General features: G+C 26.7%; 3 protein-coding genes across 5 annotated transcripts in view; 2 read left to right on the top strand and 1 right to left on the bottom strand.

The window, feature by feature from the left end:
• The first annotated feature begins 81 nt into the window (after window positions 1-81).
• TH1 (negative elongation factor complex member TH1) lies at window positions 82-2,992 on the top strand. 2 transcript variants are annotated; one of them, XM_085486952.1, is made up of 7 exons: window positions 82-177; window positions 573-1,548; window positions 1,659-1,914; window positions 2,006-2,216; window positions 2,289-2,429; window positions 2,518-2,647; window positions 2,723-2,992. In XM_085486952.1, exons 2-7 carry the CDS (start codon window positions 573-575, stop codon window positions 2,755-2,757), a joined length of 1,749 nt encoding a protein of 582 aa, XP_085343078.1. In that variant the 5' UTR covers window positions 82-177; the 3' UTR covers window positions 2,758-2,992. The 2 variants fall into 2 exon arrangements, with proteins under 2 accessions (XP_085343078.1, XP_085343077.1); XM_085486951.1 differs by having other exon boundaries at window positions 82-253.
• LOC114941655 (protein stunted) lies at window positions 2,628-3,997 on the bottom strand. Of its 2 annotated transcripts, XM_029316706.2 has the most exons (4): window positions 3,871-3,997; window positions 3,539-3,669; window positions 3,368-3,393; window positions 2,628-2,931 (listed from the first exon to the last, which is right to left on the bottom strand). In XM_029316706.2, the coding sequence occupies exons 1-3, from the start codon at window positions 3,897-3,899 to the stop codon at window positions 3,380-3,382; spliced, it is 174 nt and encodes a 57-aa protein (XP_029172539.1). In that variant the 5' UTR covers window positions 3,900-3,997; the 3' UTR covers window positions 2,628-2,931; window positions 3,368-3,379. The 2 variants fall into 2 exon arrangements, with proteins under 2 accessions (XP_029172539.1, XP_029172540.1); XM_029316707.2 differs by lacking the exon at window positions 3,368-3,393 and having other exon boundaries at window positions 3,871-3,995.
• Window positions 3,998-4,173: 176 nt separating this feature from the next.
• The window catches only part of LOC114941696 (UNC93-like protein), a 62,566-nt gene continuing 49,726 nt past the window's right edge, over window positions 4,174-17,013 (top strand). Inside the window, exons 1-2 of the mRNA XM_029316775.2 lie at window positions 4,174-4,849; window positions 5,239-5,314. The gene's annotated coding sequence lies outside the window, so the exon portion shown is untranslated. The remainder of the gene's footprint in view (window positions 4,850-5,238; window positions 5,315-17,013) is intronic.

Here is a 17,013-nt window from a genome sequence, read left to right as displayed (position 1 = left end):
AACGTAACGTTGGCGCGCTTTGAAATGTCAACCAATCAGAATTGACGATTTGACGTTACGCATTATTTCCGGAAGAATGGCAGATGATTTGTCGCGTCTCGTGCGCAGGAGCCTTTATGTACGCTTTATGTTTGCATCGGCAGTGAGCGACAGTTTTATTTACGTTGTTTGTGCAAGGTGTGTAGAAATATTTGTTGATTCAATAATCGGTGTGATATTTTTGTATATTTTTTTATAAAAAAAAAATTAAAAGGTTTGTACGAAAGTATTAACTATTCTATCTTTCTTAACCTATTGAAAACGTTTTAAATTATAGATTATTTATACACTATTTTTATATTATTTCTTTATAAAACCAGAATTTACATATTCATAATTATATATATATATATATAATTATAATTAGATATATTTTTATTAATTTATTATTTTATGTAATAATACAAAAATATCTTTGAATATGTAGCATTTTTAAATCCTGAAATTTAAAAAAGAATGTGACATATACACATACATTTTATATACAATAATATTAGTAAATAATTAATATTAACTATGTAATTATTATCCAGATGGAGTCTGATTATGATGAAGATCGCAGTGGTTGGGGAGATGAAATGGGTCGAAGTACCGATGAGTGCGGTGGAGAAGACGCATTTGATAATCCGCAAGAAGTACTGAATGAATGTTTGGATAAATTTAAAACACCAGATTACATAATGGAGCCTGGCATTTTTGCCCAACTTAAAAGATACTTTCAAGCTGGAGGAAATCCTGAACAAGTTATTGAATTATTGTCCAAGAATTATACAGCTTGCGCACAAATGGCAAATCTTCTTGCAGAATGGTTGATTCTTGCGGGAGTAAAAGTTACAGATGTACAAGCAATGGTAGAAAACAATTTGAAAGATATGATTCTTAAAACTTTTGATCCCAAGAAAGCAGACAAAATCTTTACAGAGGAAGGTGAAACTCCTGCTTGGTTGACCGAAATGATACAGCATCCCACTTGGAGATCCCTAATTTATAGACTTGCAGAAGAATATCCAGATTGTTTAATGTTAAATTTTACTATCAAACTTATATCCGATGCTGGATTCCAAGGTGAAATTACAAGTATTTCAACTGCAGCTCAACAAATCGAAGTCTTCTCACGTGTATTAAAGACTGCGATTGCTGGATTTCTTGAAAATACAGAAAATTGGCAGTCCAGTATACAAGAGTGTGCAAAAATGGTGTGTCATGGTCAACACACTTATGTATATAGTCAAGTCTTGCTGCAAATTCTTGCACAGGAATCTCGCGGTGGTTTTATGATGAAAAGACTCTCTCAAGAAATTACTAAATGTGCTCAGCAGAATCGACACGACGTTACTCCAATAACAATGGCTCTAAATGGTGCTGCTAGTAGTCCTGGAGCATGTCAAGCATTAGCATCTATGTTATCAAGAAATACTTTAAATCCAGCTGACATTACTGTATTATTTAGAAATTATTCAACATCAGAGCCTCCTCCTATTGAACTGTTGCGTAATCCACAATTTTTAGGTAAAAAATTTATATTAATAATATAATATAATAATAACAAGGATTATTTATAGTATAGTGATAAATTTAAAAAGATCTCTTTCTCTATGATAAAATTTTGCATATTACAGAATTACTGGTTGATGCACTTTTTAAGCCTGGAGTTAAGATAAATCCTGAACATAAATCAAAATATATATATCTATTAGCTTATGCAGCAAGTGTATGCGAAACATCGCCTAAAAAAGGCAATACGACACGTAAAATTAACAAAGATGAGTTAAAAACGACTATTCAAGCAATTGAAAAAGTACACAGTATATGTAATATAAATAAAGGATCAACTGAGCTAATAGCAGAGTTGCAAACTCTATATCAATGCATACGGTAACTTGACTTTTAATATCTTTCCTCTATAAACTCTGTATCGTGGAAAAGAAAATATTTTTTACTAACATCTTTTGTATATCTTTTGTAGGTTTTCTGTTGTAAGTGTAGGTGTAATTCGATGGGTAGAATGCACTGTAACAGAGCCATCATACTTCAAATTATGTACAGAACATTGTCCTGTGCACTTAGCTTTGCTGGATGAAGTTGTAGCCTGTCATCCTCTATTGCATACAAAAATATTAAATTTGCTTGTGCATTTATTCGAAAGCAAACAAGATGAATTAGAGATACTTGTACAGGTAACTACAAAGTCTTATAAAATTAAACAAGAAAAATTATCAACATTTTAAATGAACAATTTTCTTATGCAGCTGGAAATGAAAAAGATGTTAATTGATAGAATGGTAAATTTACTAAGCAGAGATTGTGTAGTACCTGTTGTGTGCTATATTAAGCAATGTTGGCAGCGTGGAGATACAGATGTATCTCTAATTAGATATTTTGTCACAGAGGTGAATTATATAGTTTTCTTTTTTAATGTAGTTTATATTATATAATATATTAATATTTTATTGTGTAATATAAATTTTAATTTGTTAGGTTTTAGAAGCAATAGCTCCTCCATACACAACAGAATTTATCCAATTATTTTTGCCAATGGTAGAAGATGAAGAAATTACTGGGACTATGCGTGGAGAAAATGAAAACGATCTAGTTTCAGAATTTATTGGTAAATATAATATTCATAACAGCAAATTAGAATGAAAATATTTTTATCTTAAAAAAAAATGATTTATTTTTTCAGTACGCTGCAAAACACAGAGTTCGGTCTTAAGATGACGCTATAAAAATTAATTACAAATAGAAGATTAAATCAAAAGTAAATTTACAATGCAAAGAGTGATTTTATTTTATACGAAAACAAAGATTGCTATATATAATTTGCTAAAAGCTATAAGTATATATGGGATGAATTTTCTGCATCCATCTATAATATCGTCATCTAGGCAGTTTCTGTAATAAAAAAGTATGTATATTATCTTAAAATATAGTACACTTTTATAAATATTATAAATCATAAAAGGACTTATTAATGAAACACAACAGACAAAAATGTTATTTTAGTTATATCTTGAATCTTAAGCAATATTATTTTATGGCTTATAGAGATACATACATATTTAGGTATGTATTATTTGTTTGATTGTCAAAATTATATATTGCTTGGATTTACAAAATGGAGATGCAGAATAATATCAAAAAATTATTAAACCATTATAAAAAGAAAATGCAAAAATAACTGCCTACTATATTATACATGATTAAAAGATTTTTTTTTTTTTTTTAGATTAGAATTGCCACACTTGTGTTAAAAGATAGTGTATTAGAGTATTCTATTAAAAACGACAAAATTTCTAAAAACATGTTTGAACACAAATCACAGACTTACTGATCATTGTGATTACATCTTTTCAGCTGTAACAAAATATATATAGTAATGTATAACAAATATAATGAAAAATAAATTCTACAAAAAAAAAGAAAGAAACAAATAATGACAATTATGAAATGAATGATAAAGTAAGATAAAACAGATTTATAATACTTAAAATGTACATACTGACAGGTTTCCCATCTTTCCATTGAGTAAACTTTACATTGACTTCATCACGTTTCGCAGCCTCTGCCCTCAAGTCAGCTTTTAAAGCTTGTCTGACTAATCTTGCTGCGATTTGAGAATAATTAATATAACTGTAAGAAAAAAATTTTTTTATATATATATCTTCAAAATTTTTATTAAAATAATATTCCGTAAAGTAAAATTCTACGATTATTAATGAGCAGATGATAATTTGGTTACATAATTCTTGATGACAAATTTTTATATACTTGATATATGCACAAAGAGAAGTGTAAAATACGAATCACGAGGACAAGAATTGATTTTCTTACTTTAAACCTGCTTGTCTCCACGCCGACATTTTTGCTAATAATTATGTATATTGGAAAATCAGAATGTCCGGTGTTCGAGGACAAGAGAGAAGACAGATAGAGAAAACGAAGCGCTATCTGTAGCAGAGAAACGTATTAAATTCGAGAGAGCTGTTCGCCTTAATTCCTGTTTTCTCATTGACTAGCAAAGATTTGTCCAAAATGCACCAATCACACGCATAGCGTTGAAAATGCGGCATAAAGGGAACTCGAGTTCGCGCATATGCATATCTCTATATATTTATCGCACATCGATCGGAATCTACCGCGCAACGAACGTGATTGTTGGAAATCTGAAGAAAATAAGTATTTTTCATAATTTTATTATCATATTCTTTCATTATATAAAGAGTTTCAATCAGCAGCATTAATTAACTCTATAGTCCTTTGTTTGTAGATAGAAATATGCTACATTTTTTACGTATTTTTTCGAGATGCTAGCTTTTTCAAATGGAGTACTATTTCATTAATTTTCCGACAGTGCAAACCAGATTTTTTCACTTTTTAAAGAGTTCTAATTATTAGCAGCGTTAATTATAATTATATATATACAAACGATATGATTAGAACTGTTTAAAAAAATGAGAAGATATATGGGTTAAACTATAGGAAAATTATAGAATAATAAAATAGATCTTTGTTTTATACACACACACATACACACACAAAATCGAGCATCTCGAAGATACATGCAAAATCTAACATTATACACTTTCAATCAGAAGTATCCATACAATTATAAGAAAAGTTAATTAACATTCTGCTAATTAAAACTTTAAAAAATGGAAAATCATGATAATATAAAATTATTAAAAATATTTACATCTTTAAATTCTTAACAATACTTGATCGATGTGCGCGTGTGTGTGTATATATAGATTTAGTTACGTTAATTCCTATAAAATCATTGATTTTTAATATTTCGCCAGTGAATCAAAAGGTATGTTATACACACAATATATGAAAGCTGAAAAAATTTTATATACAATTAATATGCGATTATAAAATGTATGCAGAATTATTTATTATATTAATAAATAAATATATATATATATATATATATATATATATATAATAAATAATTCTGCATACATTCTAATCGTATTGCTGTGAGACAAAGAATGAATTAATATAAAATAAAATTCAATAAAAGATATAAAATAAAAATAGAATAAATTAAATAACCCAATAAATATACTGTACAAAAGTCATTAATGTATAAACTTTTCTTTTCTTGTTGATAGCTATTTAAGATTATCCACTTTTATTAAAAATCGATGAAATACAAAATATATGCAAAATTACTAATGCATTTCATATTTTTTGCAGATGGATCCTCAAATAAAATTTGGATAATGAAGCAGTGCCTCAAAGATAATCAGCAATGAACAACATTGCATCGAGGGTGAGTTTTTCTGTCACATTTATTTTGTAACAATATTTTTAAAAAAGTAAGTCAAAAAAAGGGAGAAAGACTATGACAAAACTACAATAATAAAAAACTAGACTAATTAGTATATAACACATAATTTGAACAGTAACAAAAAATTTAATTAATTTAAAATATTGAATTGTGTCGATTTTGTATTCTCTTCAAATGTTTAGAAAAATTGCATAAATTACAATAAGAAAAATAGATAAAGTTCAATATATTATTTTTTCGAGGAACAAAATCATAAAGTGAATAAATTTATTACAGAAATATATATAAAGGCAATAATAATATTTTTCAATATAATTTGAATAATTTATGATTAATATTGCATTAATATTGCATTTATTTAATATTGCATTAAATTCGCAAAATAATAATGCATTATAAGAATAATGAGTTGAAATTTACAACGCGTAAGATGAACATTATTATTATATCTGAATTATTATATTTGAATTTTTTTATGATTAACATATTCTACATTTTATTTAAAATAAAGGTAAGTGAAAAGAATTTATTAAAAGAACAATTTGTCGAAGCTACTCGGCAGATGTTCAAAGCATATGACAGTTTTGCTTGGCGTGTTTTTACGAAACAATATCATTTTGTCAATGTTGTGGCGTTCGCGCACCTTCGCCTATAAATACGAGTATGACGTGTTAGTAATCGCAGTCCATCTCTTTCCTCGATAAAACAATTTCGTGGCTAGGACAATAACCTCAGTAAACGCGAAAGAAAAACGGCTGGTCACGATAAATGCCAATATATATGTTAATGCATGTATCACGAATATTACAATTATATAATGAAGCTTAGTCTGAATATGATAATGACTGTATAAACATAAATATTAAAAAATCACATTTTGTTTATAATATATTTTATTTATAATAATGCAAAAAGTTTGAGATAATATCATAATTTAAAATTGTTTTGCCAGTGAAAGATTTTATATGCATAATATTTTCATTTACTTTTTAACTTACTTTTTTAATGATATGCTATAAGAAATACTTATTATCAAGTAAAAATATGCAGGATATTAAACATGCATAATATTGTACATCTGTTTAAATGTGCATTCATGCATATTGTTTCGATATTCTTTATTTAATTATCTATATTTTATTAATTTATTTGTTTATATAATTATCAGTTAGTAAGTTTTCTATAATTTTTAATAAATGCCATTTTTTCGGTTTTGCATTATAAATGTTCTCATTTCTTTTCGTAATGTAAAGTACTTCGTAACATTGCGATAACATTATGAGTCACATGTTTTAAGGTAGTATTCAAACATTGCGCTTTTTTCGACAATTTATAGTCGACGATTTAATATTTATTTTCCAATCTTGATGAGATGCATTTGAAACATTTGTTTTTAAGATAGATTACAGGTTTATTTTATCAAGAAATGTAATGTTGATATTCCTTTTAATAATTATCGGATAATTGAGAAAATTTTGACGTCGATAGTTATTATCGTTTCATTATTATTTATAATTCAAAAATCATGACTGATGTGTTAGACCTTGACGTAACAAAAAAAAATATTAAAAAAATTATTTTTTTTAATATAATTTTTTCTATATTTCCTCTGACTTTCTGTATTTAATGATAAATTATTCTTTTTAATTATTTGATTTTTTTATTTATATTTGCGAATAATGATGTGAAATTTACAACGCGTAAGATGAACATTTATTATTATATCTGAATTATTATATTTGAATTTTTTTTATGATTAACATATTCTACATTTTATTTAAAATAAAGGTAAGTGAAAAGAATTTATTAAAAGAACAATTTGTCGAAGCTTACTCGGCAGATGTTCAAAAGCATATGACAGTTTTGCTTGGCGTGTTTTTACGAAACAATATCATTTTGTCAATGCTTGTGGCGTTCGCGCACCTTCGCCTATAAATACGATGTATGACCGTGTTATGTAATCGCAGTCCATCTTCTTTCCTCGATAAAACCACATTTCGTGGCTGAGGACAATAACCTCAGTAAACGCGAAAGAAAAACGTGCTGGTCACGATAAAATCGCCAATATATATGTTAATTGCATGTATCACGAATATTACAGATTATATTAATGAAGCTTAGCTTCTGAATATGATAATGACTGTATAAACATAAATATTTAAAAAATCACATTTTGTTTATATAATATATTTTATTTTCTTTTCTCTTTTATATAAAAATGATATATTCTATAAACTCATACATGCAATAATAATACATATAAAATTGTGAAATTATTTGATATCTACAGTATAATTAGTTTTTCTCATTCTTTTTAAAGTAATTCTTGATCAAATATTTTTTAAAAATTAAGATGATTAAAATGATGAAAAAATTATTATCATATACTTTACACATATATATATATATATGTATATAACATGTATATATATTTAATTTACGTCTACTTGTAATGTATAGAAAAATTTCCATTATTACTATATTTCTGTAACATATAAGTTATATGACATCTTGTCATTATGTATGACAATAATAACTGAGAAAAGAGTAATATTAAGTTGTCATAGTGCCTGATTAGTCAATGTCGCAAATTGCATTTGTCAAGTATATTAGAGATGACGTCATATTATCAGTAGATATTAAGCTGTCTGCTGATTGCATTAACGCCAAGTTAACAACGCTATAGGTAGGCTCGTAATTTTTGTATGCGTAAAAGTGACGTTAATGATTGATACTACTCGAAAGAAAACCAATTTAGCTAAATTAAATTTTCTAATATTCTTTATTACGAAGGCAATTAAAGAGATAATCGGAAATTTGTTAAACAAAACAATTTTATGCAATACAAGATGAATTAATTTTCATAAAAAAGAAACAAGAATTGCAAAAATTTATTGTATTATCAGAGCAAATGTTCAAATTCAAAAATAAATATGTGCATTTTATTAGAAGCATTACATATAGGCTATCGTATATTTTTTAAATATTTATAATATTTTCTTTAATATTTATAATATTTTCTTATGTTAAATTGATGAAATTTTAAAATCGAACTTAAAATTATCTACTTGTGTTTGTACACATACTTATAATTACGAAAAATATAAAGTAATTAAATTAATTAATCAATTCTTAAAGTTTTATGTTTAAATTTAAAATGCTTGATAATAATAATCAATAATAATAATTTATATAATATACAGATGAAAATATAATGTCTTTATTAATAGTTTAGTCTTTTAAATGTGGGAAATATGCATATTTGTTCATTAACTTCAAATTTAATAAATTAAATTCAATCAAACTTTACTAATTTTGCATAAAAATTATTATATGCAATTGCAAAATCTAATGTTGGTGGATTCGCAAATGTAAAAAAATTGAGCTTTTGTGAAAATAGGTTTTTTTAAAAGTTGTAATAAATATTATGGTATACCTACATTTGATTAACAAAGTTTTTATGATTAGAATTTAAAATAACACTCTTAGAATGTCGCTTTTAATAATATGTATTATCGTTGATAAATTTTTTTTTTTTTTGCAATTTGTGACACACTGCAGTGTATGTTATATTTGCAGTATGTTATATTTGCGAATGCAGATAAAAATCATAAAAAATCCAGTTAGTAGTAATTTAAAATCTTGTTTATCTCCCTGTTGCTTGTCATGAACAAAAAAGTATATAAAACAATCACATCGCGTATTATCAGACACGCAAGAGAAAAGACATAATTAGAGTAGTCGGTCAAGTACATGAGTTTACGACTATCCGAAAAGACCTTAATTTGCAAGTATGTTTACTTTTGTATGAGACTGTATTTATCAAAAATATTATATACATTATATACATAATTATATACATTATGGAAACATTGATATGCCGCTAATGATATACATATACATACTTGGCACAGAGCAAAGATACGTAATTGAAAAATTCAGATAATTTTAATATTAAAAAGAAATACACTTGTGATTTATATTCAATTTTATTTTAATTTATATCAATTTGAGAATTTTAGCTGTCTGAAAATATGTTTACATGAAAATGCAAATGAATGATTAGTAAATATAAATATGTGTAAATATATTTATACATTAATATTGTACTTTGGTAATCTAAACTAACAATTTATTAAACTATTTATTAAACTAACTAACTAACAATTTTAAATTAATAAATTAATAGTTTTAAAATAAACGAACTTTAAAATAATTACTTAAGTAGATTATGGTTTGCCGAAATTACACAATAATTATTATATCGTTCAAGGTTGAAGTATTCTCTAAGAAATCGTTACATTACATCTTGAACAAAAATATACCGAATAGTTCCTTATTATTTTTACAGGTGAACACGTGTATATACATGAATATAATTAATTTATATAGAGTTGAGCGCCTATACTTTTTGTAATCTCAAAGTAAAAATCGAATTACGGCCAATTAATATATTATATAGTATATATTTAATTCGTATTTTTATTGTGTATAAAAACTCATTATTTATTATTTTAATATCTGAAAATCGATATATATGTTTACGGTTATATTTTTTATATAATTATATGTAATTATTTTTCTCATTGAATTATTAAAATTCGAAAGCTAAAGCTTTAGCATAAAAAAACAAACTAAATTTTGAAGATATATGATTTTATTTATTCAGCTATTTCAAAATTGTTAGATGCTAGATTGAACGAGTCATAAAAATCCACTTTTAACTGGTATAAACTACGAAGAAAAAGATAGAAAAAATTATCGGAACATATTGTGTTTCTTAGTATCTTTTCAATGTCAACAACGCAACACGAGAATTATTCTACTAATTTTTCCATTTCCATAAATGCCGGAGCTTCTTACATTCTCTGTACGCAAAATTATTATATAATACATATTAAGTAAACACGATTTAGTATTAATAAAACTAGGAATTTTGATAAATCTATCGGAAAATATTACTATTAAATATTATCTGATATACATATAATCTTGCTCAAGGAATAGATTAAATAGACGCTTTTTCTACGTATAAAGAGGGAAATGTCATTTGTCGTCTCACTGTTTGATGTTCATTGATGCTTGCGTGAGTCATTGTCGCCTATTCATGACGATCTGACAGTTTTCTTGGTATACCGAGATATGAACGTACAATGCATACAAATGACAATATGTACAAAGATACGACGGATGCAAATTTCTATTTTGTATGCACATCCTTTGTACATTATACTCTATAATTATTAGCTTACATTGCATTATAAGTTTACTACAAATATACTTACTTTATGAGCGATCGTTTGATTATGAAGTATTTATGTTTACAGATCTTTTTCAATAATAACTTTTTGATATAACGAATAGTAGAAGATTTATTTTTTCAAATAAAACATTTGTTAACTAAAAATTAAGATAATTATATACAAATATTGAATTGTGATATTATCATAATATTTATTATTTCGCGTATTTGTTGTTGTATTTATTATATATTATTTATATATTTACAACAATAACTTTATGTTTACAATAGTAATAGCATAAATAAGTATATTAGGAAAATTTATGCGAATGAATTTCCGGTATAAACTATAATACTTCCTGTCAAACAACGAGTGATAACACGAAACATATTGCATCACGAACAGTAAAAGTGACAAGTTCCGCCGATTGACCGATCACATACACTTTACATAGATTTTCCTCGTTCACATGACGTCGAAGTATATATAAATCGGGATTACACAACATATCGGAAGTCGTGGTTAGAGTACTTCGATCCTCGGTAGCGATCACGAGAGATCCTTCCGCCCGATTTGCGCGACCGGAAATGCGTCGTAAATTTTTTTAGAAACTCGGGAAGTAATTGGCGCATTACGAACATTTGTTACTATATTGTATAATAGATAGATTCGCCTGAGCTATCATTAGTAAATCGAATAACTTCGTTATGGCCGGTTCAATAAATTAATGAAGTATGAATGCATCATTATTGCTAATTGCTATTCTTGTATAAGTATTAAAATAAGCAAGTTATGTCGGAGTTATATATAAAACTCTAATTTTTTAATTACAGCTTACATTTTCAAAATATATTTTTTGATATAAAACCTTATATTTTGGGATAATTATTTTTATTACGGAACAAAAATCTTTGCACAAAATAAAAATATACATATGTCAGACAGAAATAAATATCACGCAACGTGCAAAATAAAAATTCTGAGTCTGAGAATATAATGAATCAATATAATGAAAGATAGTGAAAAACATTCTATGTAACAATTGAAACGTAGAAAAACGGTTTTTGAGAAGTGATAAATTTTTCTTCTTTAGGAAGCAGGATAGAAAACAATACAGAAACGTGAGAAATTATCATTCGAGAAAATGACGCATGCAACATGCTGATATATGTTTCACTGCCAAGAACATGTTACATCGTCATATATGTAAAATGTAAACGGTAATAAAACGAGCTCTCCCTCTCGATACAATGTTATTCTTCTCAATAGCTATTAATGCATCACTGATAATTAGACTTCAATAATCGAAGGAAAATATTGGTATTGATGATAAACAATGACGAATAATTTTGTGTGAATATCTGAATGTGTTCATCTCACGTTGATTTTACAAATAAACCTTCCTGGTGATTTCCTTGACGCATGTAAATTTGCTTGTTAGAAACTCCCTGCTAAAAAAGATTTAATCAAATTATTTGTTTTCCAGGTATAGATAATATCAGCGCTTGTAATTAAAGATTGACGTAAAAAATGTTATCAAAGTTTATAAAACACGATAGGGGAATTTTTTGTGTTTTAATAATATATGTATGTGTATATTTAGAATTTTTAAGATACATACATATAATTTAATAGTTAAAATTAGGGGCGCAAAGATTTAGCAAAATAGTAAACTGATCTCTGTTTCATAACTATTATTTTGATAAACAAAAACATTTTTAAAAAACAGACTATTGCCAGTAAGAATTTAAAAAACTCTAAAAACATGTGATTATAAGTTTATGAATTATGAGAACATTTTAATTATTATAAAAGTGATTTTATACACACATATACATATACATATATATATATAAAGATTGGCAAATGCATTTCATTTTCAATCGTGACTTAATATCAAATTTAAAAAAACTTTTTGGTTGTTTAATTACATATACAGGATGTCTGACATAAAATGTCACACCGAAAATATACAAGCAGATCTCGTTATTTGGGGACGATTATTGTTTCTAATTTTCTCTCTCTCGCTTTTTTCTTTTTTAAAAATATAAACTGCATGCAATTTTTTGCAGAAAATTTCAAGTGTGAGCTATTTTGTTCACTTCTTATTGCTCGGCAAATGCCAAATATACGACTCGATTTTATTATTTCTGTTATATACTTTTTGAACTAAAATGCAAAATAGAGAGTATAACGTGTATTTGATTTTATGCCTCAATACACTTGTTCCAACCAGTTTCATTCTCGAGTGATTTAGGAAACTTTATCATATTATGAATATCTATTATGTTTTATTTAAATTGCGATATTTATATTACACGATTCATTCTCTGATCGCGTCTGTTCAAATATTATAATCGCATTTCTTTAATGTCTGCTTTTAACGCACCTGATTATGTTATCATGTGTACCACGTAAAAGTCTGGCACATGTTGTCTCGCACGTGTTGACGGAATAATACTTGACATGCTGTAACGTTGAAGTAATTGACACAATTATGAAAATATCTTTATTGAATGTTAAAAAATAAAACTGGTAATTAACTTTCCAAACTTACAACTAAATTTTCGTATTGTTGATAAATATCATATAATATATTATAATTAGTCTCATTAATATGATAAATTTTGATTAACTTACTTTCACTATCAATTTATTATCCCTTTTTGATAATTCTATTTATATTTATGTAAATAGATAAAGAAAATTTTTATTTAGATACAGCTGTACATAATAGTGCAATATCGAACTAATTTTAGTTTTTTTGACACAATACATATATAATCTTTTTTGAAGAACATTATAACCAAACTTCCTTATTTTAGTATTCATCAAATTTATTATAATTGATTATGACGTTTACATGACAATGTATTATTATTTTCAATTTTAAGTACATTTCTGTTTGGTCAACTAATAAAATATAATTTTTTTTACGGAATATGCGCTCGAGAGATCGTGAAAATTTATACAAGTCAGTCGAAATAACGGAATTAGTGGCAGTTACTGATTTTGTGTCATACATTTTGCGAGATCAGAATACAATCGGTAATTACAACAAAATTTTTAATTGGATTATATTCGAATAAATTAATCATATCGAATAAGAGACATATGTGACGATAGTGAAAAAGTATATAAAAGAACATTTGATTCAGAATTTTTGTAACCATTAATAGATTTAACAGCTTAAATAACTTAAAACAAATATTATTGTCTTTTAAATCTTAATAAGCATGCATATAATATGCCTTAAACTTTATTAATATTTTAATGTCATTTATTAAATATATTCGTTCTTAATTTTTTAAAAGTTTATATTATTTAGCTTCTTGTACTTATAGCTCTAATATTTTATATTTTTTATTAATATATAATACATTCCGTTAATTATTATATAAGACAAGACTAAGGTATATGTGTGTAATAATGATAATTTTATGTAATACTGAAAATTTTTTATTTTATATATTTTATGATCGATGATTATATTCTTATCTATCTGATTACTGCAACTCTCTAAAAACTCCAATTTTATTTGCATTAGCATATAATAAGGAAACGCGATAATTTTCTTTTTAACCTGATAATATCTATATATGACACAACAATTAGATATTATTAAGTACCTATTATTTGCACAATTTTAACGTGTGACACGCGCTATATCTTTTAAGTATAGATTATCGTCAATTGAGGATTATTCGCATTTTCATATTTATTATTTATATGTATTAAAATGTTTATGTATTTTGTCGAGGATCAACAGTAACCGTATGTAGTCGATTTAGTATAGCATTTTTAAATTTAAAACTGTAACATGAAAATTAAATATTGTTTTAACTTGAAATTATATATATATATATATTCAAATTTTTACAATCTTTTTGAGGATATTGTATCAGATTCATCAAGGAGATCCTTGATCTTTATCACTATTGTCTTAGCCCATATATGTCACGTCTTTTTATCACTGATACACCGTGATAAAAGCAGTTTTGCACTGGAATTACAAGTTTGTAGATTTCTTACTTTTTATATTTACTTTTCCAGACAATGTGTAAAACGCAAATATCTCATATTTTGAAGGAAAAAATTAGCGCATGATAATATGGAGACGACAAAATAAGCTCGCTTTATTTTGTTACATTTGAATTACAATCGTGCAGCGCGTTTCTCCACATTTTAATTACAATTGTGTTATTGTTTAACATGCATTTCCATATGTATCATATTTTGCCTAAATAACACATGTGAGGTGTTTGTTCTTTAAATATGCTCCTGTTAATTACATTTCTCAATTTGGACACATATTAGAAAAGGAAATAATTACTCTTCCGTTATTAATATATAATGTAGTCGATTAATCGGTCTTTTAATAGTTAAAGTCTTGTCAATTAATCGAACTATTATACATCTCTTTAATTTGCACAAAAATTATTTCAGAATAACAAAATATTTCAATCTCAAATAATAACAAAACAATTTTGATATCGACAAATTAATAAATAGCGATCTCATTTGCCGAATAGTGGTATAATTAATACGTGACTAGCAGATGTTTTTAAGATGCTTTGAAGTACATTGCAAATAATTCTTTACTTAAAATAATTTGCATCTTTTTTTCATAAAGCTTATTCGCAAATCGGATGAATGTAACGATGCAACTAGCTTTGCACGACTGTTGCACGTGGCTACAGTCCTGTGCCGCGTTGTCTCTCATTATTGGCACGCAGCTATTGTTTGATAACTCGTCAAGTGTCTTGTTACTTCGTTGAATGGTAAATCCGTCATAAAAAAAAGATTACGATAAAATCGAACATGCAACGAGAGACGATTTATCATTGAGACATAATGTGATACATTTCTATGAAAATGTTATAATAAACTCTTTCGCTATACAATATTAGAATTCTGACCATTGCATTTTTTTACAAAGCAAAATTTCAAATTAATTGCTAAAATTATAAATATATATAAAAAATGCAACATGTATATAATTAAAATAGAAATGCATTACATTTTTTCTTACCATAATTCATTTAGATAATCACGGCAATCATGAATTAAATAAAATGAGAGAATTGAATCTAATTAAATCAATCGATAATTACGGACAATATACCGCATGTAATAATATGCAAGTGACGAATCTCTGGTCAAAATTTACCACAAGAATACGCAGATATTTATCAGCCTTCTCAGATATTTATTAATCTTTACAATCCCATTTCCAGTAGCCGGGACCATCAAATCTGTTTAAAAATGCATCTCAAGGACTGCCGATTACTAAGCTACAAATACATATTTGGTTGCATGATTAACAATGAGAAATATGATTCAGAGACAGGTGATTATGACGTTTGTTGTTCATGCAAAATTTCTTGGATACAATTTTCGCTCATTAAACCCTTATCCTTCCCGGACTGACGACTTACAACTGACTACTGATAAACTTGAGATAATTCTCAGACGGCAGCTTGTTTAAGCAGCGGATCGGTTGAAAATGATGATATCTTTTACGATTTGTTTGCGCTGTGACGTTGACGTGACGACACTCTACTAGTCATGATGTCAACGACGATAACAGTAGCGAAATTAATGCACTCGATAAATAAGCAAATAGACATTAATTCGAAAATCTTGAGTATTTTCTTGACGTCCTGGAAAATGTCGTGGAGAAAGTATATTGTTCGTTCGATCGCACGCAGCATAATTAGAGCCGCGAAAGAATAGAGTTTACTCTGTTTCGGCTTTGCTCGGTGAAAGTCATCAGTTACGCTGATTTTCAGAATAAGAATTGCTTTTAGAATAAATTGCCTTCGAATTATGAGACAAATTGACAGGAGTTACAATAATCTGCAAAAAAATATCGATTGAAAACTATTCGATCATGTCTCATAATTATCGAACTTATTTTGTTTTCTTCTTTTAATTTCTTTGTCTTTTTGTTTATTTATTATAAAAAAGTATATATATTTCTTTATATATATAATTTTGTGTTCTATTTTTTAAATATTTTTTATTGCATTTATAATGCATTTTAGCATTAAAAATACGGAATTAATAAATTCACAATAACGAATAGCGTGAGCAATTGTATTAGATCGATTAAAATTAAAGATGTATTGACAATAGTAGCAATACGATGCCACGGTAACAGCTATTATAAAAGAACAAAGAAAGACGATAATCAAGGAGAAGTGATGTATGCGTACGTAGTCGGCATCTAAAATAAGTAAGGCTCTTTCACCTTGTGTTTAAACGCCAGTATCGATTATTGTCAACACTCATGGAAAAAAAATTGATGGCATTCGATTGATTCACATATTCGGTGAGGAGTCAGTTTTTATTGTTCTTTCTAATATGTTCATCCGATTTCGCTTTGGTATGTGTGGACATTAATATAAATCAGCAATAAGTTTCATAAATATAAAA

This window comes from Nylanderia fulva, unplaced genomic scaffold (genome assembly GCF_048542155.1).
Source record: "Nylanderia fulva isolate GAGA-0341 unplaced genomic scaffold, ASM4854215v1 Scaffold5, whole genome shotgun sequence".
NCBI lineage: Eukaryota > Metazoa > Arthropoda > Insecta > Hymenoptera > Formicidae > Nylanderia > Nylanderia fulva.
The sequence above is the reverse complement of the archived record's forward strand: the minus strand, read 5'-3'. Positions and strand labels throughout refer to the sequence as shown.